Consider the following 23,896-nt stretch of genomic DNA (forward strand, 5'->3'; position numbering starts at 1 on the left):
TCTGCTGGGTTTACGTTTTCAAAAATCGAACTACTAGTTAGTAAATTCTATTAAAAACAAAATGCTTCATGGAAAATAAGTGCTGTCTTCTGGGCTTCTATAGAATTTAGTTAGAGAGACAGTTGTCAGCTACTTGCCCAAAAGCTAATCCAGGTCATTCTGCTCATTTAATTCCAGGATGAGTTACTAATGAATAGATTTATTTAAACACAAGCCAAAACTGGTTTTCATGTATAAGCAGAATTTGGAATTTTTAACAGAAAAAAACTGATGTTGTGGTTGCATGCGTTGGGTTTTTTTTTCAAAGAATCAAAAGGGAAAACTATGACCACTTATACTTCAACTCACTACTAAGGTATTAAAGGAATATTATTAACATATTTTTATTTCAACAGAAACCATACAGCTTTGAAATAATTGTGTGGGTCTTGCCTGTGCAAACAAACATCTCCCAGCAGACATCAAAAGAGTACTTGATAAAAAGAAATGGATAATATAATAAACAAAAGAAAGTGTCGAGGTGAACACTAACTTTTTCATGCCTCTTCAGCAGCTGGTGTCTCTGCATGAAGTACTGATCTTTGAGTTGCTGTTTGAGGAGCTGGTGTTTCTCTTGTAGATGCCGCTCTTCCAGCTCCCAGATTGCGGCTTCGCGAGCTGGAAAAAAGAAGAAAGCTCATTCAAAAAGCACAATACAATACTTTCCAGTCTACCTACTAATGTACGTTTAGAAGTAACCTACAAGTGCGTTTTAAGAACAATGCTATTCCATAGCAAATATTTTTACTACAGTTCCAGATTATTTATTAAGGTATTTGATTTCATAAATTTAAGACAGATTATTGCTTTATTAAAATCCAAATCAAATGTCTGTTTTCAAGGGTAGTTTGATGCAGGATACCTCTCATGAGCTGCTGTTTCTTGTTGAGGCAATCTCGTTCAATAGTGGCTAGTTCTGTCTTCTGCTGCTGAATTATTTTCTTCAGAGATGCATCCAGCTCTTGTTGCTGCTTCTGTACAAATTCCTGCTCCTGGTAAAACCCAGTCAAAGCAAATTAGATTGTGTTCTTCTTACCACATTACATTTTAATGAAACTCCCAGTTCTCTCAGCATTAGCTATATATGAAAGCAAATACATCTATGAAAATTTGAGCTAACATGCCCTGGCTATGAAACTATGCATCTCTCATATTTTCTGTGTAGAGAGTAGGTAAGGGTATATTTAATGTTTAAATACAACCTTCAGAAATAAGACCAAAGGCAACAAAGTAGGCAGAAATCTGCAATTCATCCCATCTCTTGTCTCTCCTCAAAACAAGTTGCAGGCTCAAAGCTAGCAAAGACAAGTACTCAATATAAAGTTGATCTCATCATGTCAAGGGTTAATTAAGCATGGATGTAAGAAAATAAAAGCATGTATGGCAATTTTGGTTTGGATGATTAGGTAAAGCCTATTTATTTACACAGCTGGAATTCAGATTTGTGTCTCAATCCTGAGTGGTTTATCTTGTCATGATCGCAAAGATATTGAGGTTGGGAGTTCTGCAAGACTGCTATGAAGACACTCAACGGCTTTTGCAGGAACTGCATTCTGCAGGACTTGGAAGCGTGTCACAGCAGAGCTGAACTGGCTTCCTGCAAAACCATTTGCCACCTGCCTGATGCAATCCCCGTATCACCTGCACCTTCCCGTTACCCAGGGTGAATTGCTCTGATGCATCACTTCATGACAAGCAGGCAGTAGTACAACCCCCCCTCCCATGCCCCAAGTCTATACTGTTGCCTTTTCTCTTTGCAACTGCCAAAAAACCTCCAAACCAAAGCCAACGCATCTACAAGCATGCAAGCATGCATGTGCACACACTTTAAGAACAAGAAATTTAAGCAGATGTTTCTACCATGATATAGAGGTCAAAAGAAAGGATGATGGCAATGTCCTATCAGAGCCAAGATAGGCGGCTGAAGCATTTGCTGTTATACATAAAGCAACATTAAAGATGATTTGTTGGAACGGAGATGGGATGAGGCAGGAAAACAGTACTGGGCTACCGATAAGTGGCGGAAGGGTCTCCTGAGCTACATGGTTTTATTTTTTTACTGAACCTATGCTACTTGCTGAACGAGTTGTCAGCAACAGATGGAATTCAATGTTCATTCTAAGTATTTCTGGTTATGACCAGGAGAACTCTGGTTTTCATCTTCACAGAAAGTTATTAGTAAGTGAGGCTTTCACTTCTCCCAGTGGAGAGTTACACTTGGACAGGTAACAGAAAACCAGAGGTGGAGTAAGTTGGTGCAAAGTTCTGACAGTGACAGACCTGAGGGCTCAAAAAGAACTGGAAGGCCACGTCTGTAAATTAAATTGGACCACAACACCCTAACTACACTAGAACTACTTTCCCCTCGCTCCAAATCAAAAAACTCATGGCAAATAAAACAGTGTCTCTTATGCCTTTAATTATGTCTCTGCACCCTCAAAATAATAAGCTTGCAATTTTCTTATCCTTTTTGTCTGGAAAGAGAAACAGAACAGTATTTTTATCAGCCCACATATTTGATTAGGTATGTCCGATCTAATCTGAAAGCAATTATGCCTGAACTTTACTCAATTATTTAAAGATCACTGCTGTTCTCTCTACGTGGTAAACCTTAAGAAGTTTTATAATTGCTAACACTATAAGATAAACAAAGCAATCTCGGAAAACACTCTGGCCTTTCCACTCCCCACATCTCCTCAAGTATCACATATAATAAAGGCCACAGATCTTATTAAAGAACATGTTGGATGGTTATAAAGTAGTGCAAGGCAGTCCAACTTTTAAAATTAACACTTGGTTTTGCTCAAAAAGTATCTTAAAATAAACTCAGATATCTTTAAAATATATAGTTTCACTGCACACACAGCACAGAAGTCACACATTGTTTCTCATATGTGCTGAACAATAATAAACACCAGAACACAGTATGATACTGCATTTGCGTGAAACTTCAGTGTCTTTACCAGAGTTAATAACAACCACCATAATTTTCATCTTTTTACTACCAATAGTGTGTAATCACATAAACTTGTGGCACCTCGTTTGGAGACAGCAGTGGCATTGATCAGCACATATGAGCAGAAGGAGAAAACACACATTTTGAAAACCAGGGAAACAAAACTTTTGTTGTTTTGCATTTTAAGACTTACATCCTGCATTTGTGCGTTGAAAAGTGTACATGAAGACAACTGAAAAGACTGTATCATAACCTGAGCAACACCCTGTGGGACACAATGTACTGCCTATGTCAGAATATAATGAAATGTATTTCTGTTCTTAAAAAAAGAAATGAGATCTGCTCTGTGTTACATATATTTCAAACATCAAGGCCAATCCCACATAAGTAGTCACCAGCAGAAGTTCTAAATATTCTCAAACTAAACATCTGCACCTTGTCTAGTACTTATCCTTCCAAGTAAGGATGTTTCACCTTTAAAACTGTTTCTTTCACCTCTCTTACTTCAAAAAATTGAAACCAGCAAAGGAAACAAAGTAGCTCACTGCAAACACTATGACAATTTAGGTTTTTAAATGTTTCCTTAAGAAGTTCAGACAGGCATAACCTTGGTATGGGAAGAGCCCTGCAACTCAATGACATTGTATCCTTGGAAATCCCCTCTTGAATTAAACACTTAAATAAAGTTGCTATTATTTCCTACTAGGTCCCTCACATAAATATTAAATATTTAAGTTGCTCAATACAAACCTGCTCTGCTGTTGTGTAAACTCACTTTGTGTTAGCTGTGGTCATCACAAAACCCATAGATTTCTAAAGCACTGCCTCCCATTCTAGCTGGGTCATGTAACAGCAGCAACTCTGAAGGCGTGAAATTATAGAAGATTCCATACAGCTACAGCCTGACATTTAAATAACTGCATTTTACCTAATCTGTTCTGCTTCTATGAACAAAATGTTTATGCTTACATACTATTTAAGTTTTCCTCTCCTGTGTTTATATTGCTCAAAACTTATTTTGATTGTAACTTTTACAATTTGATGGACCTACGGGGTACTTACCACTCATAAAAGTACTTGAAATAAACTTGCCATAGAAAAAAATTGTTTTTTTCCGGTACAGCATACAAAATATTATGCTTAACAGCACAAACCTGGAAATCTGTTCTTACATTTCTACACAATACTCTATGGGAAGTGATATGGGAATACTTTAAGGGGAGCAGTACGTAGGGTTAGTTTGAGTTAAGTTCCATATTCACTCAACAACAAGAAGCGAAATCATCAAGCTGTGTGAATATTGCTGCCTTTTCTATTTTAGTAGCTTGAAGCTGCCGTTGTTACCTGAGCATGCTGGCTTTGCGCAAGCTCCTCTTTCTTGCGTTTCATGAGCTCTTTTCTCAGCTCTTTTGGTGCTTTCTCCACTTCACATAAAACCTACAGTGTATATAAGCATGCAGAAGGTGGCGAAAAGAACACTTTTTCTCCACAGCAAGCATTACTGTGAACATAGGACATGCAGGTCAAGCACTAGAGGGACTGGGAAGCGTGCATTACATCGGTGGCAGGGATGTTAGTTTAGTGAAAAGAGCTTAATGAAAAGAGAAGGAACAAGATTTGCTTTACGTATGCCAGCGCAGTGCAGAAAGGAAGTATGTGCCAGCCTCTTTTCACATGCAAATGCTGCCCCGTGCTCTCAGAAATGACAGGCTCCTCCTCGCGTTCTCATACAGCGGCTAGAATAGTCAGTATTTGAGAAAACCACCACCTGCAGAAGCGGCATTTTCTTGAAGCACTATGGCAAAAGGACTACAGAGTATGTTTACTTCGTGGTAAAGCTGTGAACAATGGTTAGAAGTTCAAAATAACTTCCACTGAAAACCAGCTTTTTCTGACACTATCTCAAACACAAATTTATAAGATGCCAATATTATCTCCAACCATTAATGACATTTACACAGGATATGTTTTCAAAACAATCATACAAGCAAATGAAATATTAATTAGTTTTAAGTGTTTAACCACCAATAACTATGTTTTCAAGGAACTTTTCATGACACGCATGCTGGAATGGGACGTGTTTCAGGCCAAGGTGAATTAGACTAGATTAGCAGAAGGACTCTAAATATAACCTGGCTAAATCAACAATTAATCTGCTAATTTGTTGATGTGTTATTTTTATGAATTATAAAACTATAACACTGCACACTCCAGTATAGCATGGATAGTTCTAGAGCCCAGCTGCATTTTTCGTTAAACTGTAAATCGCCTTCTTAAGCACTAAATACAAAACTATGCACCCAAAACCAAATGCCTGTTTGTTTAATAGTGAAGCATCATCAGAAAACAGAGTCCAAATCACCACATGCTAATCATTTTTCCATGAAAGAACCGCTTTTAGCTCACAGCAACAAGTAAAATTCTTCCCGCTTCCCATGTAGGACCCAATCACCAGTAATTAGAGAGAGACTCAAAAATGCAAGAGGTACCACAAAAGAAAAAAAAATTGTTATTTATATATGAGCATACGGTTCAAACTGAATACAGCTTATATTTTTTAATGCACTTTTGTACTACAGGATCATTCTATGCAAAAGCACAGACAGTACAGATTTCTAAAGAGATCTCCATGAGTCTAATAACTATTAGAGCAAACATTGAGCCATTTATACACAAACAAGCACTACACAATTGCTCTGAAAATGAAATAAAACAGCTTTTAAGATGCAACATCACATCACCTTTTCTTACTCTAATGCAAGCATTAGAGTCAGTGTCCATGTCAAACGTCACTCATTTTGCCTTAACTCTGTGTCACATAAGTAAAAGATTTTAGATAATCCAGACTTTTCTCTCCTTTTTGAGTTAAAAAACTAAATCCATATAGCTGCTGTCACTTCGTATAAAGGAATTCTACAACAGCAGCAGCACACATTCAATAAAAATCTAACAAATTATCACAGGCCCCCCCCCCGGAATTTAAATGCTTTTCAGTAGTAACCAAGACCATGTTCTTTTCTTCTCAGTTCTAATTTGATAACTGTTTAGTAAGTAGCTGGATTTGTTTAAAGTAAAAATCTCCAATATCTTCCACAATCTTTAAGAATATATTTTTTCTTGTTTTAACATTTGAGAAAACATATTTCATTAAAGAAACTGTGAAAAATGAAGTCTTCTAATGTGGTGATGTTTTCTACATTAAGTCAATACCCAAGTCTTTCCTGTTAGCTGTTTGTATTTCAATTTAGGCACTAAAACAAAAGAACGGTGACTGCTAGTAACCCTGCCAGAACTCAGTATAGCACGAGGTTGACAAGGGTCCTGCAAGAGCTAAACCGTTTGCTACACCTGCACTCCTCATTTTCTGTATTATCATAATTGTCTCTTACCTCCTTCTTCTTGTTCTTCAGCATGTTCTGGAATTTGGACAATTCCTTCTCCTGTTCTGCTTTGATGCGTTTTGCTTCATCTCGTAAACGATTTGTGTGTTCCTGTTCCAAGCGCTCTATTGTCTGCTTCTGCTGCTTTTCTAGATTTTCTATTTCTTGATCATATTGTCGCTTTTTACTCTGTTAAAAAAGAAAAGATGCCAAATTATTTTTGAGAACTACATTCTGCTCAGTGAAGCTCTGTACTACAGCAGACGACGGCCACGATGGACTGTTCCGGCAGGTGACTTATAGCACACAAGCTCGGCACCCCACAATGGAAAATACAGCCATTTATTAGCAAGAATAAAAACTAAGCTGTACCCACCATGAAAAGAAACACCTAATTGCTACTAGTCCTATTCTGTCTGCTCCATCAAGATGTCATATTTTAAGAGCACCGAAATCCAGAAACTCACTGTCATTTCCTGTTCAAAACGTCTGTACATCTGTTCTCGCTGTTGCAGAAGCTTATTACTGAGTTGCTGTTGGGCTCTCTGCTCCTCTTTCTGAAGAAGTCTTAGCTCTCTTAGCTCTTGACGTCTAATAACGAAAAAGAACAATTAACAATTGATAGGAAAACAAAAGTGGGGGGAAATTATGAAAGATAAAAAAAAGCACCTACAACTTAGGTCCAGTAAAACTATTTTGAAATTTATTGTCTTATTAAGAAATTTGTGTTCCTTTCTACTAACAAAATAATTGAAATTAATTCCCTCTTATTATAGAAATAAGATCATTAGCTCCGCTCTTTTAATCAAAGGAAAAAACATTAGCTGCCAACGTCTTGTAAATTACAATTAAAGAAAATTACAAATTACAAAAATCAATTAAATTAAAAACACTTACCGTAGAAATCGCATTTCTTCACTTTTTGAGTCATTTTCAGTAACTATTTTTGATGTGGTTACACTCACTTCTACTCCATCAACAACAAACTTCCGAGTTTTCTTTAAAGTTTTCTTCTGTCTTCTAGTTTCCTGAAAAAGTATTGGTAAGTTATCCTGTACTTAATTTAAGTTATAGCCTTTTCCCTCTTTTTTCTTAGTATTAAATTACTTCCGAGTATTTCTGTGATGGTCTACTGTACAGTAACCAGGAGTCCTTCTTACCTATCAGGTACCTCGCTAATCAAGCAAAACTTGGAAAATTCTATTGTACTGAAACTTTCTCTAGTCAGCAAATGAAAACTGTAAGTATTGATCATCTAAATTGCCAGACAAAAGAATTCTAGATAAACTCTGAACAAACTGATGCTGTTTTATTTTTAAAAGCTGAAGACAGTTGCAGTTATTGCTTCCTTTTGACCATTATTTTCCCAGTCACCAAAGAAGATATTTCATTCTGAAAAACAGTTCTGAAACAGAATAGCAATTTACTCACATATTTATTCCCGATTTGGAAAAAAATTAAATGAACAAGTTTAATTTTTTTCTCACTCATACATCTTAGTCAAAAATCACGTGATGATCTTGCCAAAAGAATGGGAGGAGTCTCACTTCTCAGAGCTGCTGCTATTTTATCACAAGAAAAGAAAGACCACAGCTGAAACTGCGTCTCCATTGTGTTAAGAGCTATTGCAAACACCTTGAAGTCACGCTTAGCACATCTACGACAAGTTATGATTTTTGTTCGGGACTTTTTTTGGTTTGGTTTTATTCCTCAAAGCCATCGTTAGACAGTTACTATCCTAGTGCAGCTATAGTCGTATTAGTATGAAGATACAAATAAAGTTCATAATCTGGAATGCACGTCCTCTGAATAAGCTCATTCATCCTGGGATAACAGCTTCAATACAGTACAACCACAGGAAAACAGTGTTCGGAACAGAGAAACCTGAGACTGTCTGCCTTAGATCTTCCAAATTCAAACAGAAAGACAGAAGCTGGAAGTGACTGGAATCCAATGTAAAGTTAGATTTTGGAAAAGATTTGTCCTGTTACACAGAGTAACGCATTGTACTAGTCTTCTTGAACATCAGCTCTGAACTACAACCATTCATAAATTTCACCTTTAATACTGTTAGATTTCCAGTTGCTAGTCTACATTTTTTTAATACAATTGTGCAACAAAATACAAAAATAATTAGCAGCTCTGTAGCTTCTACCTTTGCCGCATAACTGCACAAACACCAGACTGTTAGTGCATTCAATTTCGCATACTTCAGTTTCTATGAAGTTTTATATTCCCCACAGTCATACAGGTTTCTCACTCAATTTTCTACGTTGCAAAGGTCAAACATGGAGATAATTTTAGGGGCATACTCGCATAGGATTTTATATAAAAATATATGACTGCTTATACTTACCTGTAAAGATATTGATCCCGTTTCTTTGTTCTTACTAAGGAAACTAGAAATTGACAAGTTCAAATCAATGCTGCTATTATCAGCTGTAGAGCCGGTGCCCGAATCTGCATCGTTTTCCTTCAAATTCTCCAATTCTAGCTGCTGTAAAGTTTCAGTATTTTCCCGATTATCTGTTTTGACTTTCTCCTCATTTTCATCAGCACTAATACTAATACTGGGGACTAGAGTGACTTCAGAGTCATCAGCGTGTTTACCAGCAGCATCCTGAAGCTTATTCTTCATTATTTCATCAGAAGTGAATTCCGAAGGTTCATTGTCTGTCTGAATACTGTTTTCCTGGATATTCTCAGGTCTGCACTCTTCCGAGTTTTGGTCCATGTCAGCCAGCTTATCCACCACTTTACTGGAAATATCCTCAGGTTTGCTCTGTACTGCCTTCTGGTCTACGCTGTCTCTCCCAGAGCCTTTGATCTCTGTTTCCTCCATGCTGCTTATGTGACAAATATCCTCATTTTCACTTTCTGCCAGTTTCTTGTCTACTTTGATCACTTTATCTTGGCTTTCTGATAGAGCCTCTTCGGAGCTGATTATCTCATGGACCTGCTTAGCCTGACTTCCCACTGGCTTATCCTCTGTCTCAGGTATTTTATCCCCATCGCTGATCCCTGTTTCAGCGATACCACCTATCTCCTTAATGTTGTCAATTCCAGGCTTTATTAGTTCCCTTTCTTCATCAGCCACTTTATCTGCAGCATTAGGTAGAGTTTCTGTAGTGGTGTCTACTATTGCCTCTTTCTGACCTTCATCTTTATCATCCTTTTGCTCTGCAGTACTTTCTGCAGGGACCTTTTCTCCCTCACTTTCTGAGACACCTGCTCTATTTTCCTTCTCTTCTTTTTCACCAGTTTCCCTAGAAATGGCTTCTTCAGTTTCTACACTATTTTCAGCTGTAGGTACTATTTTCAGTTTATTATCTTCTGTCCGTTCATTTCCCACATCATTTTCTTTCTCTGTTTTTAGGTTAGGTTGATCCCTTACTTCTGATTTTGTTACAGCATCAAGTTCTTTCCGTCCCTTCTGGGGTTCTGTATCTTTGTGTGCCTCTTCCAGGCTTTCTCTAGTCTTCTCATCCGACAAGAGTTTGCCTTGCTCATCTTCAGCCACTGGCACAGAACCATTTTGCACTTTCATATCACCAACAGTAGTATCACATACGTCACTTGCTGTTTTCCCAAATTTAATGTCCTCAGATTCATCTGGAAATATAGTGCTGGCTTTGTCCTCCACTGCATTATTTTCTGTTTTCTCAGAAAGAGATTCCAGAACAGAGGCATTCTGTGAAATTTTATCCTCTTCAGAGCTGGCAATACTAAGGTCAGAGGATGCACGCTTGTCTGCAGGTAACTGCTAAAATATTAAAGGAAGAAAAATATTTAATCATTGTCTATCTTAATTACAAGACAGTTCTATGGAGGAATATACGAATAGAGATGAATTTGTATTTACAGTCAGTGTTACATGAATTTTATAATGTCAAGAGTGCTTCACTTGGTACTACGCAAAACAAGTGCACAAACTGCAGACAGGCTTTGAACAGAACAGTTTCAAAAAGACCCTCTTCAATTTCTCGTAATTTAATAAAATATACTGTGATAGAACGAAAAGGATCATGGTCAGTCCTCTGCCTCACACTTAACAGAACCTTCAAGTTTTTTCCAAGCATGTTGTTTTCCTTTATAAGTTCAGTTCCTGGTAGTCCCATCTACAGCTGCATTTGAAAGACATGTCTTTGTGCCTCTTTGGCTAGAAATAAGCTGTGTTGCTTTAGCTGGTGCAGCACTGATAAAAATGCAATACTAAGACCCTCTTCTGTTTCATCAAGTTCTTTGTTTAAAATGCCCGAAAAAATATGGTTTATTTTTTAATCACTGTGAAACTCCATTAAAATGGTGAAAACCTTCAGCAGATCCAAATAAGTGGCAATATGGCACTAGAACAGAAACAAGTTACAGAGCTGTAGAAATTGCTGCTGCTGGAATATGAATGAAAGTTATCAGATTACATACAGACATACAAAAGAACATACTAATAAAGTATTATTTTATCCATAATTGCCCTTTCACTCTTCAAGGCGATTCTGATATCTCTCTGTCTGTATTTACGGTCAGAGCCCTGTAATTTGCAGGTCAGGCTTCTGATTTGCCATTGGGAACACACTAGGTTAGCTGTTGTAACAAGCATGGGTTTGACCACACATTTCTTACCTTAAGGTTTTCCCAAGCACACAGAAAAAAATCCCTTTTAAGTCAAAAGTGCATTAAAAGATCTCCTGTAATTTTTTTAGAAGTAGCGTGTTGATCTCCAAGCAGATTTTAAAACTACCACAAACAGATCATGCAAAGGCATCTGCCTCCTGGTTTCCTATTTGTGTCGTGAGACTTAAATGAGGCCCAGGGTGGTCTTCCCACCCCTCCTGGGGGCTGACGGATTAGCAGCTAATCAGCAGAGAGAGGTGGTGGGTGACGTCTTAGGAAAGAGACGGTAAATCCTGCAGGAAGCCGGTGGGAATGCACGCTTGGAGATCCTGCTGGGGCACGGAGGTGTGCTTCTTGTACACACACATCCAGCTTTGCTACCATTGTTGGCAATGGCAGCTACTGGTGGTACTGGTCACTATCCACGTTCACAGCGTTTGAGCCAGTTAAGGCAGAAAGCACATTACTTGTATACTCTGCAACCTGCTACCATATAATTCAACTCCATGGCTTTGCCCTTTGAGGAACTGCATTTGCATTGGAAGATTCTTAAGCATCTTTAGAAACACACTGACAAATGCAACCTTGTCTTGGTAAAATATCAGAAGTTTTGCTTTTGTTTTTTTTTCCTGAGAGACACACTGTAAAATCCGAAACTTAGTTTACAAGATAATAGTCACATGCTTTTCTAATGTTTTAAGCACCTTATGGAATACAAATATAAGCTTACTCATTTATCTAGTCATTTTAAATTAAAAACATTTATACAATGTCTGATTTATAAAAAATACCATTTTTTTAAATTCTATGCTACATATCCACGTAAAAATAAAGACAAGATTCTTTACCAGATATTATTGGTTCTTAAGGAGTTTAAGAACCTGCTAATTTTGAAAATGCTGATTACTTATCTTATAATATGGTTATAGTACATTTATGTTGTTACTCTTAGAAGACTGAATGCAAAAGCTAGGTAGTACATCTGAAACTGAGTTCTCCATAGGAAACTGGTGATTGAAGCTAGCTGCATATTTAAAAAAGTAAATTTTAAACTGACCAGAGAATTTTCTGTTTCTTCTTCTTCATCCTCATCTTTACCATCTTCAACTTCTTCTGTAACTTCAGCCTTAGCTTCTGCAATCAATTCTCTTATTGGCTTATTGGACGTAACAGTAACAAATGGATGCTTGCGAGAATAAAAAAATAAGCACAATATTAAGTGAAATGTTACTTTGGCTCTCTCAGACTTGAAGATTCAGTTACGTTAATCAAAACTGTCTTAACGTACTATTTTTCTCCAGAAAAAACATTTATATCCAAATACACTGTGTAAGTAGTCTAACAAACTTACTAAAACCACAAATAATTCATTTTTACTGACCTGTTTCATAATCCAAAGAATAGAAGTAGAAAGGTTTTTTAAAAGCTTATTTTTCCTGGAAGTGGGTTTCATTTCTTTTTACTTCACCAGTTAAACTATTTTATGATGAGCTTTAAATAGAAATATTCTTTCTAGAAAAAGTTGGCTTTGTCTTTAGAATAATTTTTCCTAACAAGAACATAGAAACTGAAGTTTTTCTTTAAGAGAAGACAGCTACCTCTTCTTTCCCTGTCTGAATCTTCTTTCTCTGCTGCTTAAATCTATTCAACGTATGCCGGATGTATTCTGGATAAAGTAAATGCATGCTGACGCTAAACAGAGTCAAGTGCACCTAGCCACATCCACTCCTGTTTAGCTGTTCTGCAGTGACAGCATTATAGAGGAAGGCTGAGCACTAAAGCTTTTAAAACACCTGTCAGCAATTGACTGCTTATGTAAATATCTCCTTCAGCCATTATAAATATCAAAGTATAATTTAAATACTTATGCAAAGTATTTAGTTATACTACATCAAAATATGTAAACAAAAAAATTGATCTGCACGTGGTATCATTTAATCAGCTTTAACCAAATACAGATCAATTGAATAATGTTAAAACAGATTGTCTGAACACTTGATTTGAAGTTAGTTAAATAGCCACTATATTACTAACCTGCTTTTAAAAAACACAAAATATGTTTGCCTTTAAACATTGTTCTGAACAATCAACTCTTCCTACCTGTAGGAGCTGATTTGCGCTCCACCTTGCATCCACATTCTTTTCCAAACATTTCTTCAGAAAATCTTTAAAATCTGATGACCTACACAAAAAACAAACAGGTCATGTTTTTTTCTTATGTCTTGACATCAGACTAGTACATAGTGAACTACTCTTTTGCTTTCACATGCACCTACACTGCAACTCCAGGTCCTGCTATTGAGTTAGAAAAACACAGAGATAGTATAGGAATGCAAAGACCAGTGTAGCACAAAGAAAATCCTTACAATGTTTGTCCATTTATAGAAGTTTACTCTGGATTTATAATACACCATATCTGCTATATCAGTAACTGAATCACAAAGATATTAAAAGGACCAAATAGATGAAGTTTTTTTAATGTTTTCTCAGCACAGAAATACCTTAGTCCCCCTTGATTTTTTTTCAGATGGTCTTCAGATCTCTTACTGCATTTCTAAAGAGCTATTTTACGTACATTTTAATGCAAAATCTACAAAATATTTCAGTATAAAAGCTTCAATATATGACTATGACAAGAAATGCACAGTCCCGACTGTACAAGGGTATACATACATACATATGTATACCTGTACAAACATATATAGAATACATGACTTTATGCATATAAAACTTCATGCATATAAAACTTTATACATATAAAACTAGTGCCATGAAGTTCAACATGAATGTAAATTTAACACACTTACTACTTGGAGTGCCTCTTATGCAAAATCTACAAATTGGGTTGAGAAAGTTGTGAATAAATTACTAACCATTTTGAAGGCTGCGCTAATGTAGGTGGATCAGATTTTGCTATTTTCAGAAGCACTCGCATTGGATTTAATTCATGATGAGGTGGCTCTATTTGAGCCATTTCTATTAAAGTAATGCCAAGAGACCAAATATCAGCTTTGTAATCATAAGGCCGGTCTTTAGAGGTCTCGCACATTACTACTTCTGGAGCCATCCTGCAAAGAGAATAATGAAGTTCTGATTAGAAAAGCACTCTTATCTGTTCTGTAAAAAGGTTCTAAATACATAAATTCTTGTGTAGCATTTTAAGAAGCCCATTCTACTTTCGCTTAATATATTTACACAATGTTGTATCAAGCCTGTAACATTAACAAAGGTAATATTAGGATATTAGTTCATACTAAAAAGTCAGCAAAACAGCGCACTTACCAGTATGGTGTACCGATAAAAGAATCTCTTCTTTGTATTGTTCTTGTGTTTTTAGCTGATACTCCAAAATCCGCTTAAAGCAAACAGTAAAATGCTATTAGCTGGGTGCTAGAAAACATACTATATTTTTACAACTGTCATAACATATTATATGTTTTACAACCATCTTTTAAAAATGTTGGATGTTCCAGAGCAAACATTCTGCAGCATATAACCAAACACACTAGCATTTCTAATAAAAGATATTGAAGAAACCTTATCCTCTGTGCTAAAAAAAGCAATGCTACCAATGAGCTGTAGGGACAAGACCGATGCATCTCTTTACTGCAGGAATAAGCAGGCTAAATTACTTTATTTAAAAAATAATTTCTTTAGCCTATGAAAGGAGTGGTCTCGAGACATGGCATGTTAGCACTTGCATTAATTCAACAACCCCTTCAACTTTTGATTTCAGGATTCAAATTTGCATAAAGCTAAATTTTCCCTCTTACTGGTTTCTTTCCATGTGACTTTTCACTTTATATTAAATATCTGAAAGGTCACATGTGCACCTTCAATGTTACAGCCAACCAAAAATCAACCTTATCTTTGCAATTAATATTGTCTGGCTATAAAGAATTGCATTTCTCTCTTCAAATAAGAAAGGACAACTTTTAAGCAAGTGTTATATGCTTATTACAGAGGTAACTTTCTTAATGAATATCTAGATATTAGAGCAAAGGGACAGAAGTGCCATATGTTGCCATCTTTAATCTCTACAAAATTACTTGATGGGCTCAACAGTTGAGAAGCCTAATTTTGCTCGTGGAAAACAAATAAGGATTAAGAGAGCTATTTGTTCAAATGTAAAATCTGAAATCCTGGCAGACTACAGATACTGAAATAATAAAACTTCAATTTTCATAAAATTAAAATGCAGTGAAGGAAATTTGCCATTCACATATGTATAAAACAAGGCATTATCCATTTCTTTGTGTACCAGAAGCAAAATATGCTCTTCCAAGGGGTACTGTAGACTCCTCAAAACTAAAGTAAATCTTTTTTTTTTTTTTTTACAAATCTTAATTAGCAGACCTGAATACATCACTAAATATTTGTGTGGAAGAAATCTTCCTGTGGTCTGAACTGCAAAGCAGTATCTTGACAGTCTGCATAGTTCTGTATGTCAGCTAAGCTCGACAAAAGCTTGAAAGAGTTCCAGTCCATGTGAGGAAGAGCCAGGACATGTAAGACAAATAAAATGAACAGAAACTAACGATTCTTTCTCTGACCATGAGATTCTTGTTAGAATCTGTGATTTTTTACAATAGTACTAAGAAATTAAGATGATGGTTCCATTACTTTTATAAATAAGGCCTATAAGACTGAGTCCATCACTACATCTTCAGGCTTCCAAGAGAAGCCAAAATACTAGGGTCACCTGTACTTTGCAGATGATGAAACACGCAAACAAGTATGCAAAGGTATCCATGCAAAAAGCACAGATACACTGAACCGATCAATCTAGCAAAGCAGATTTTTAAATACTCTCAAGTACTTAACAGAGATGATGCACTATCCCTTGCAGAAACACTGCCATCAATACAAGCTAGGTACTAGATATATTAATGAGTTTGGACGTGTATGGTTTAAGTTTAGAAGCAATATCTGCAGCAAGGCAGAATTAAATCCCTGTCTCACTGTGGTGATCTGATGTCCCTTACCCTTTACCCTCTGTTAACTTTGCATCCAAAGAAGCATATTGTTACATTGATATTTAAGCAGATAAATACTGAACTCTGCTGAACTGCAGCCTAAGGAAAATACAGTAATAAGACTACACCAAGTTCTGGGAAAGACTTTCATATGCAACATGCTTACCTAGCTTAATGTCTCCATCTAACGTGAAAAGAATATTGCCAGCTTTTAGATCTCTGTGGATGATCTTATTTTCATGCAAGTAGTTCAATGCTTCCAGTGTCTGCCTGCATACCACTTTGATCTGTGGCTCCGTTAACGGCCTTTCAAGCTCTACAATAGAAAGAGACAGAAATAAACAAAACATTTTTGCACTTTATGTTGTTTTCATAGCAGTCAGTATAGAGGTATATGTGAAAATTAATTAATCTAACAAACTGTGAACGTCACATGTCAGAAAAACTTTTATCTTAAAAATCCCATCCCTCGTACCCCAAACCCTCCTCATTATGAACTATGCACACCTACCTATCTGAACTGTGAAAAGCTACACAGCTTAGAGATTAGTTCTTTTTTATAGTACAATGACAAGACAAAGAACAGATCCTTTACTTACTAATATTAGCATTCACCTAATTTGCAGAATAAACACAGAAATGTCTAACTTTAAGGCTGATGCAATATAAGAAATTATCAAAACATTATTTGGAATATGGCAGGGGAAGGAGAAGAATGAGATCCTGAAAAGAGCGTATATAAATTATAACAACAGAGAGTTCCATAAGCATAAGAGAACAACTCATCACATTCACTTAAAGGATCAAAATGAAAATATGTTTTGAAAAGTAAATAAACACCTAATAAAATAAAATAAATTTAATCTAAGTGATAATGTCCATATATAGGTTTAAATGCTAATTTAAAAACCCCAATATTCAACACATACAGCACACCAATTACATAAATATTTGCATTTCAAAACACCATACACGTGAAACAAATCTTAAAATACATATAATTTTGTTACTAAGTTAATTTGAAACAGATTATTTACCCAACATTACTGCATCTACTGCTCCACCTGCACAAAATTCGATGAGGATCTGTAAATAAAAACAAACAAACAAACCACAAATTACAAATTAAATAGTTCTGCTGAACTGAACCACTGATTAAGGAGCATTATTTCACTGAACTCTGCAAAATATTGATACCGTTAACCAGCTACAAAGCAGGGCTGTGCTGCTCAAGCAAATTATTTGAAAAATGCTTGGAAATGCTCAGACAAAAATTTTATTCTAAAGCTGAAATTGCATAATAAAACTTATAAAACATGACAAACCAGCTTGAATCTGACTTGTAATGTGATTTACATAATCCCTGCAAACTCATTTCTCAATTATTAGACCGTATATCTATAGTTTAATAAACTTTGACTGTTCAGTCAGAGAGAAGAGCTACATAATTTTCCAGTAGAAGATGTTATCTTCTGTATCGATGCAGACGAGATGAAGATATGGAAAAATATATCCTGAAGATACAAAAATGAGTAAATTCAGATGTTTACATTAATTTTCCTCCATTTTCATTAACACCTACAACATATCAAGGCTTTTATCCAAGAATCTAATAACACCAGAAAAATTCCATCTCCATTACTCAGTTTCCATTTGAAATAAAAATAAACTGCAAGTGTTTCAGGGTAGAAACTATATTGTACATAGGACAGAAAGAATAAAATAAGGAGAAAGTGGGTAGAAAAAGGGAATGAGGAGGGCAAGAAAGAAAAAACATGATCCAAGACTGACACCTCACCCTTCCTTATGTGTTTTTCTTCTTTGATTTGAACATTAAACATTAAATTATAATTTTCAGTCTGACAGCTAACAGCTAACAAGTACTTCTTGTCAGAATCCTAACAGTCAATACTCTGGAAAATAATATCTTAATTTTTCCTTTAGAGTACCTTTAAAATCAGAGTATAATTGCACATGGAAGAGGAAACCTCAAATTATACCTAATGTATCCACTTATGTATACACCACTTATGTTACATATTACTTCAAATTACTATTATAATTAATCTTCACAACAATGGTAGTAACAAATGTATTATATAATGCAATGCTTTGTGAATATTTTAAACCATTGTTCCATTTATATGCTTCTACATACCTACTGCCAAGTAAGTTAAGTCTGGCAGATTGTAAATAAATAATTTCTTTCTCTAAAATTTGCTGTTAGATCTGACAAAGGCCTCTTTGGGAAAGAAACTGTGTTTCTAAAACAGGAAAGCAAAACCACATTTTAAGTCCAGCTATCATTTTTTTTTTTCTCCCACTGAATTTTGTTTACTTACCACATCATTACAGCCTTCCCTTTGCCACTTTCATGCCTCTGTATTTCACTGTAACTATTTACCCACAATTTTGCTTTCCAACTATTCACTCCTTTTCTATCTTTATTCTGCCTGTGAAGCCTATGCAGTCAGTTTCATACTCTGCCCTTATGCATACTTGCTTTCACACTGACCTTTATGTATGGATTTTTTTTGTTATTCCACTATTTCATACAATATCATTTTTCTCTGCCTTCGGATCAAAAAGTTCTCACAAAGCTTATCAAAGCAAATCTACAGCGGAAAATACTGTCTTACACCTTCATTGTTTCCATGCTTAAAAGTCAAAGCATATTTGTAAGACCTCAAGGCAATTTTCTTTTACGTGTTTTAGGTATATTTTTAAATTATAATCTCTTTTAAAAAAAAAAACAACGCATATTCTTTGTACCGTTCTACCATTCCGAAAGCATTTAGAATTATTGCACCAGATAACTTAAAAAAACAACTGTATTTTCATAGCCAAAGCTGTTCAGTGCACAGGATAAAGCAGAAGAGCGATGTACAGTCGTATGTATGCCCACTATATTTCTATGTACAAATATCTAGATTTAAAGTAAATTCATTATTGTTCAAGTTCTGGTAAACTGTCCTTCCTAGAAGTATCAATCAATTCACTCACATCTACAATATACGCTTCACAGATTTACGTTTTCAGCACATTACTTATTTTTCAGCTGCAGATTCTGAATCTCACTCTAAATGGTGCTAATGTGTTAAAATCTGAGTCCTGTTGTTACAAAGAAACACTAAGAACTCTCTCTACACATCAAAGCAAATTGCTAATTTCCATATTTTAGATTCAAACTCCTGACCAAATGACTCACTGTAGCTCAATTTTATAGCGATGACTTCCTAAAAGTCTTAGTCACTATTTACAAATTAGTTCTGAAATGGAATAGTTATCACAACAGGGAAAACTCAAGAGAAATGTGATTGACAAATGATCTTTTAAGAAAGCCAGGACAAAAGAACGTAATTTCAACAACCTTTTGAAATAAGTAAAAGCATTTACAGAAAAAAAATACATACCCACAGATTGTTTTCATAGTAGAAAGCATCTAGGAGCTTGACAATATTAGGATGATCACAGGATGCTAAAATATCAATCTCAACCATGTAATCTTCAAGTTCTTCTTCTGATTTAGTATCAATCACCTTTGCAGCAGCCAGCACTTTCGTTTCTTTATTCTGAGCCTATAGAAGTCCCAGCAAACATATTTGTGAATTTCACCATTCAACTGTCACCAGCAAAAAAAACCCCAAAAACAACAACCCCCCCCTTTTTTGACATTTTATACTACCAACTGCCTTTGGTATGTTTCACTACAAAAACAGAATGCCTGCATACTAAAGACTAGATAATTTCTAGCAGAAAAAGGGGCTAATAATTTTTCTCAAGGTCAAGGAGCAATGAAAGACAGGAAAATAAAAACACCTAATTCTCATCATATTCTTTAAACCATCACGCAGTAAATAGCTTGGAGTCGTTACTATTTTGTACTCTGAGATGAACTTCTGTGCTGCTCCTCAAAAAACTCTCTATTAACGCTTGACAAGAAGTATTGAATAGCTTTCACCCTCTAATTTCTTCTTGCCCTTCTGGCACTCCCCACATTGTGGCAGCACAGCTGCTTGCAAAGCCGCACAGAAAACCAGAGCCCCAGCCACCAGAGCTGAGTTAGCTATTCCTCACCCAGGGGCTCTGTTCAAGCTCCCTCCTTAAGGAGCTGCACACCATCATTAATTTGTCCAGGTATTTTACTCTCTTTGCTCCAGAAGTCCAGAAGCAATTCCATGGACGGCAGCTCACGGAAGCTGAAAATGCTCCAGCCTCTACCTGACCACTCCACACTAAGACTAAGGAGCTAGAACGGCTCTACAGATAAGGTCAACTGGAGAACAAGTACAACTTTGACTTGAAAAGGAAAAGGAAAACAAGACCTTGGGTACCCAAGGGAAAAATAAAAAACTCCCACACATTTCTGCAATCCCTTTAAATATTCCTTGGCTTTTTTAAACCTAAGAAATTACACTTAGGGTGACTAATTTCAATAGCAAAAAAAGTCAGAAACCAGTTGCTATAAATACTTATCCATAGAATATTGCTGAGAAAACAATCAGGCAAAACTAGATTTTTTTTTTTTACTTAATATGTGGGGGATGAAGGAAATTACTAAACACGCAGCCTATACATTACACATTATACACACTTCCTAATAATTTTCTTGCAAGTTATGTTTGAAGGAACACTGTAACTTGGGATCCAGAAAACTTTAAACGAGAAGGTGTACTTTCTTAAGCCATCACAGAAGCACTAGTTTGTCAAGGCATTTCCAGTGGTACCCTTTCACCTCTGAATAAATGAAGTTGTAGGACTGAAGTCTACTTCACCAATTATACGTGTAAAAACCATGAAGAAAAGGCCTTGCTTTACTCCACCAAGGTTTCAACATTTAAATAAAATTAAAGGGGAAGCAGGGACAGAGGCTTTCTCCAAAGCAGCAGAGCAGAAGCACCTACGGGGCAGTCCTGGCTCGCCTTGTCTCTCCTGCTGCAGCTGCTGCTCAGAGCACCTGCGCCCTGAACCTGGCAGGGAGGAACCAGGACAGGACACAGTAACTCTCAAAACCTGACCTCTGTCACCTACTCTCACTATACTAACACCAGACAAAAGCTGATAGGAGATAGTAAGAATTCCCAAGAATGATTTCGAAGCTGTCTATATTATTACTTTCACAGCCATAAATAATTCTCTCAGTGTGGCAAAAGACAATAAAAAGATTTAAAGATAAACATTTATGATAGCAGTAAGTAAGGCAGCAGTAACAGCAAAACACACTTGAAAGCGTAGTCCCATCTGATGTTGAGGATAAAAGTTTTGTGTAACATTTTTATCTCAAAATTTTTATTTCCAAAACAAAACCGAACCAATCTTCTCAACCTCAGTGTTTGCCCTCCCATTTTTAACAACAAAGATAAGTCATCTGAATAACATTATTCAACAACAAACCACTGAGAAGTTTTCCAGCACATGCTCTAAAAATAACAAAGTCTGCTTAATAACAGAAGCATTATTTGTTTTGGTTTCATGTTTTACAGCAAGATTGCAAGGCCAACCTGCCTATTCAGGAGCTGCACTGTAAATTAAACATGAAAGGTGAAACAGATGTCTGACTCCACAACAGAATTAGACCTGGTACCTTTATATGTGCAGAAAACTGGCTCTAAAAGCATCTTCCTAAAGAATTCAATATTAATTACAAATTTACTTGTTTGAAACACGCATGGCCACACACTCTCCACTATATCTGACAAGAAGGATACTTAAAAATCATGGGAAAAAAAATTAAAATTAATTTTTACACAAATTTCCATGTAAACTATATAACTGCAGTAACATTTTGCTTAAATAAAACTATTTTAAACTTCTACATCGGGTTAACAGTAACAGACGTTACTGTTTTCAGATCCAGTTTCAGTTGAGGGAGGCACTTGTAAAAAACCATGCCCAATTACATGCGGGGAGTTTGCTGCATTTATAGCATATATTGCTTTTCTTCTATTGACAGACTGCTTTGTATTTTCATTTATCCCAGATCCTTTTGCTTGAAGTAAATAAGAATCTGCTTTGAATAAGTTTCCTTTATTTCCTCCTTGCAATACTTCTATTGAGAGACTTCATTAAAAACCAGAAGTGACTACAGAGGCAGTATGACTATCTTTATGAGCATCTTAACAATTACAAACAAAACAAATGTTTGTCTTTGTTCTGACTTGAGATAGTAAAATATTGTAGGTCTAGATCCAGACTTTTTCCAGTTCTTAAAAGAAAAAAGCTTTATAATGAGCATTTTTCCACTGAGTATTTCTGAGGACTGATATAACATTTTAAGTACGCATGAAGTTGCACTTGGAAAAAATATTTATATATTTAAAACATTATTTTAAATGTTCTTTCTGAACAAAACATTATTTGACTCCACCCCACAATGCACTCTATAACAAATATTCATCTATGTGCACTGCTGTAAGAAGCACATAAGAAATACGCTCTTTTGAACTATGCAGGAAAGGATTTTACTGCCCATGCATAAGATTTATGTAGCATTGTATTGTATGGGGAAGAAAGCCCCTGTGGACTGAGAGGAACAAAAAGCATTTATAGCTTTGCGTGGGCATGTTTGTTTTTTCTAGACTTGGGCTGAAGTCTTTCTTCTGCCACATAACTTTCTACAAAGTTTGGAGCAGGAGCAAAAATGTTTGTGTAGATGTAGCCTGCATTTGTACATATTCATTTTGCATTTGGGTACATGAACACTTAAAGTCAAATAACCATTCATGTTGCCCAGCGGTTCTGCCCTTTCAAAATCTGTCCTGTAACAGTAGTCCAGCAGTTTCTTCCTGTATTTTAGCTCTGCTCGAATACATTTTATTCTGCTTCTGCAACAGGTGATTTAAGCTTCAGTCTAACACTAGGAAATCCAAACTGGCATCTTCAATGGTTATGGTGCAATCCCACCTTAAATGGAGACAAGGAAGAAACGGGGGAGAAAGACTTTCTTTCTTTGTGCTTAAAAATTTGATCTTCTCTAAAGATTGATACACAGTGGCTGAAAATAAATCGGAATAAATGATTTCCCCAAGGTCTGACTAATGCAATGTAACATAGATATTATTAAGACATGCAACAATAATTAATAATTGTCATCATTCCACCAAAAGTTCTGTATTAATATATTTAAGGTTACTGCAGCAAACATTACCCCTACAGAGAGATAGTATGTACAAGGGCACAGCAAACTGCATGTTGCAGAATGGTTCCTGGAATGGATAGCACAGCCAAAAACACACAGAAAAACACTCTTATTCTCCCAATTCTAAGATAAAGCACTTTTAGGAAGAGGTATTGCAGGTTTGGATGGAATTTACTTGATGTCAGAAATCAGAACTTTTAAATTACCTTCTAAATGTAAATCCCACACAAATGGCACTGACATCGAACACAAAAATGTAAACATCTGAAAACTTATCAGTACAAGAAAGAATAGAGACTCCTCCCTATCAATCCTGGATTTTTATAAAGTATCATATATCCAAATGTAAGTTCCAGAGCCAGGAGCTTTGCGAAGAGACTGATAGCACAATATTAAAAGGCAGGTTTACTGTCTGGGCACTCAGCCAAAAAGCGGCATATTCTCAGCCACAGACAGCAGGGAGAGCAAAGCCACCCTTCCGAAGTAACAGGATTACAGCTCAGAGATAACTCATAGTCTTTCATCTTTAGATGACCAATATGAGGTTTCAGCCATGGTTGTGAGGAGCTGTTTCTATTTCCTATCACCAGCGTATGTTTCCTTCCCAACCGCGCAGCTGCCTTTTCATGATGTTGCATGTAGACATCTAAAATTCAAACACTATTTACATTTGAAAAACGTTAAGCATGCCCTTCATCTGTTGTTCAGCCAACCGGAAACGAAGCTGAGGTATGAGACAGAAAATTCTTTACCACCTTTCTTCCTGATACCTGATCTCTTTTGAGACTTTTTATAA

General features: G+C 36.0%; 1 protein-coding gene across 3 annotated transcripts in view; it reads right to left on the reverse strand.

Moving 5' to 3' along the window:
* Nucleotides 1-23,896, reverse strand: part of SLK (STE20 like kinase) — a 49,326-nt gene that overhangs the window by 8,893 nt on the left and 16,537 nt on the right. Inside the window, exons 2-15 of one of the 3 annotated variants that reach the window (XM_054071517.1) lie at nucleotides 19,376-19,540; nucleotides 17,000-17,048; nucleotides 16,129-16,278; nucleotides 14,269-14,341; nucleotides 13,860-14,054; nucleotides 13,087-13,168; nucleotides 12,044-12,172; nucleotides 8,732-10,135; nucleotides 7,273-7,403; nucleotides 6,843-6,966; nucleotides 6,385-6,564; nucleotides 4,340-4,432; nucleotides 902-1,031; nucleotides 533-657 (exon numbers count right to left, since the gene is read on the reverse strand). In XM_054071517.1, the coding sequence (XP_053927492.1) occupies nucleotides 533-657; nucleotides 902-1,031; nucleotides 4,340-4,432; nucleotides 6,385-6,564; nucleotides 6,843-6,966; nucleotides 7,273-7,403; nucleotides 8,732-10,135; nucleotides 12,044-12,172; nucleotides 13,087-13,168; nucleotides 13,860-14,054; nucleotides 14,269-14,341; nucleotides 16,129-16,278; nucleotides 17,000-17,048; nucleotides 19,376-19,540 (3,030 nt within the window). Of the gene's footprint in view, nucleotides 1-532; nucleotides 658-901; nucleotides 1,032-4,339; nucleotides 4,433-6,384; nucleotides 6,565-6,842; nucleotides 6,967-7,272; nucleotides 7,404-8,731; nucleotides 10,139-12,043; nucleotides 12,173-13,086; nucleotides 13,169-13,859; nucleotides 14,055-14,268; nucleotides 14,342-16,128; nucleotides 16,279-16,999; nucleotides 17,049-19,375; nucleotides 19,541-23,896 lie in introns of all 3 variants that reach the window. The other 2 variants (XM_054071516.1, XM_054071519.1) reach the window with 2 other exon arrangements.

The sequence above is a fragment of the Cuculus canorus genome, chromosome 7, assembly GCF_017976375.1.
Source record: "Cuculus canorus isolate bCucCan1 chromosome 7, bCucCan1.pri, whole genome shotgun sequence".
Taxonomy (NCBI): Eukaryota; Metazoa; Chordata; class Aves; order Cuculiformes; family Cuculidae; genus Cuculus; species Cuculus canorus.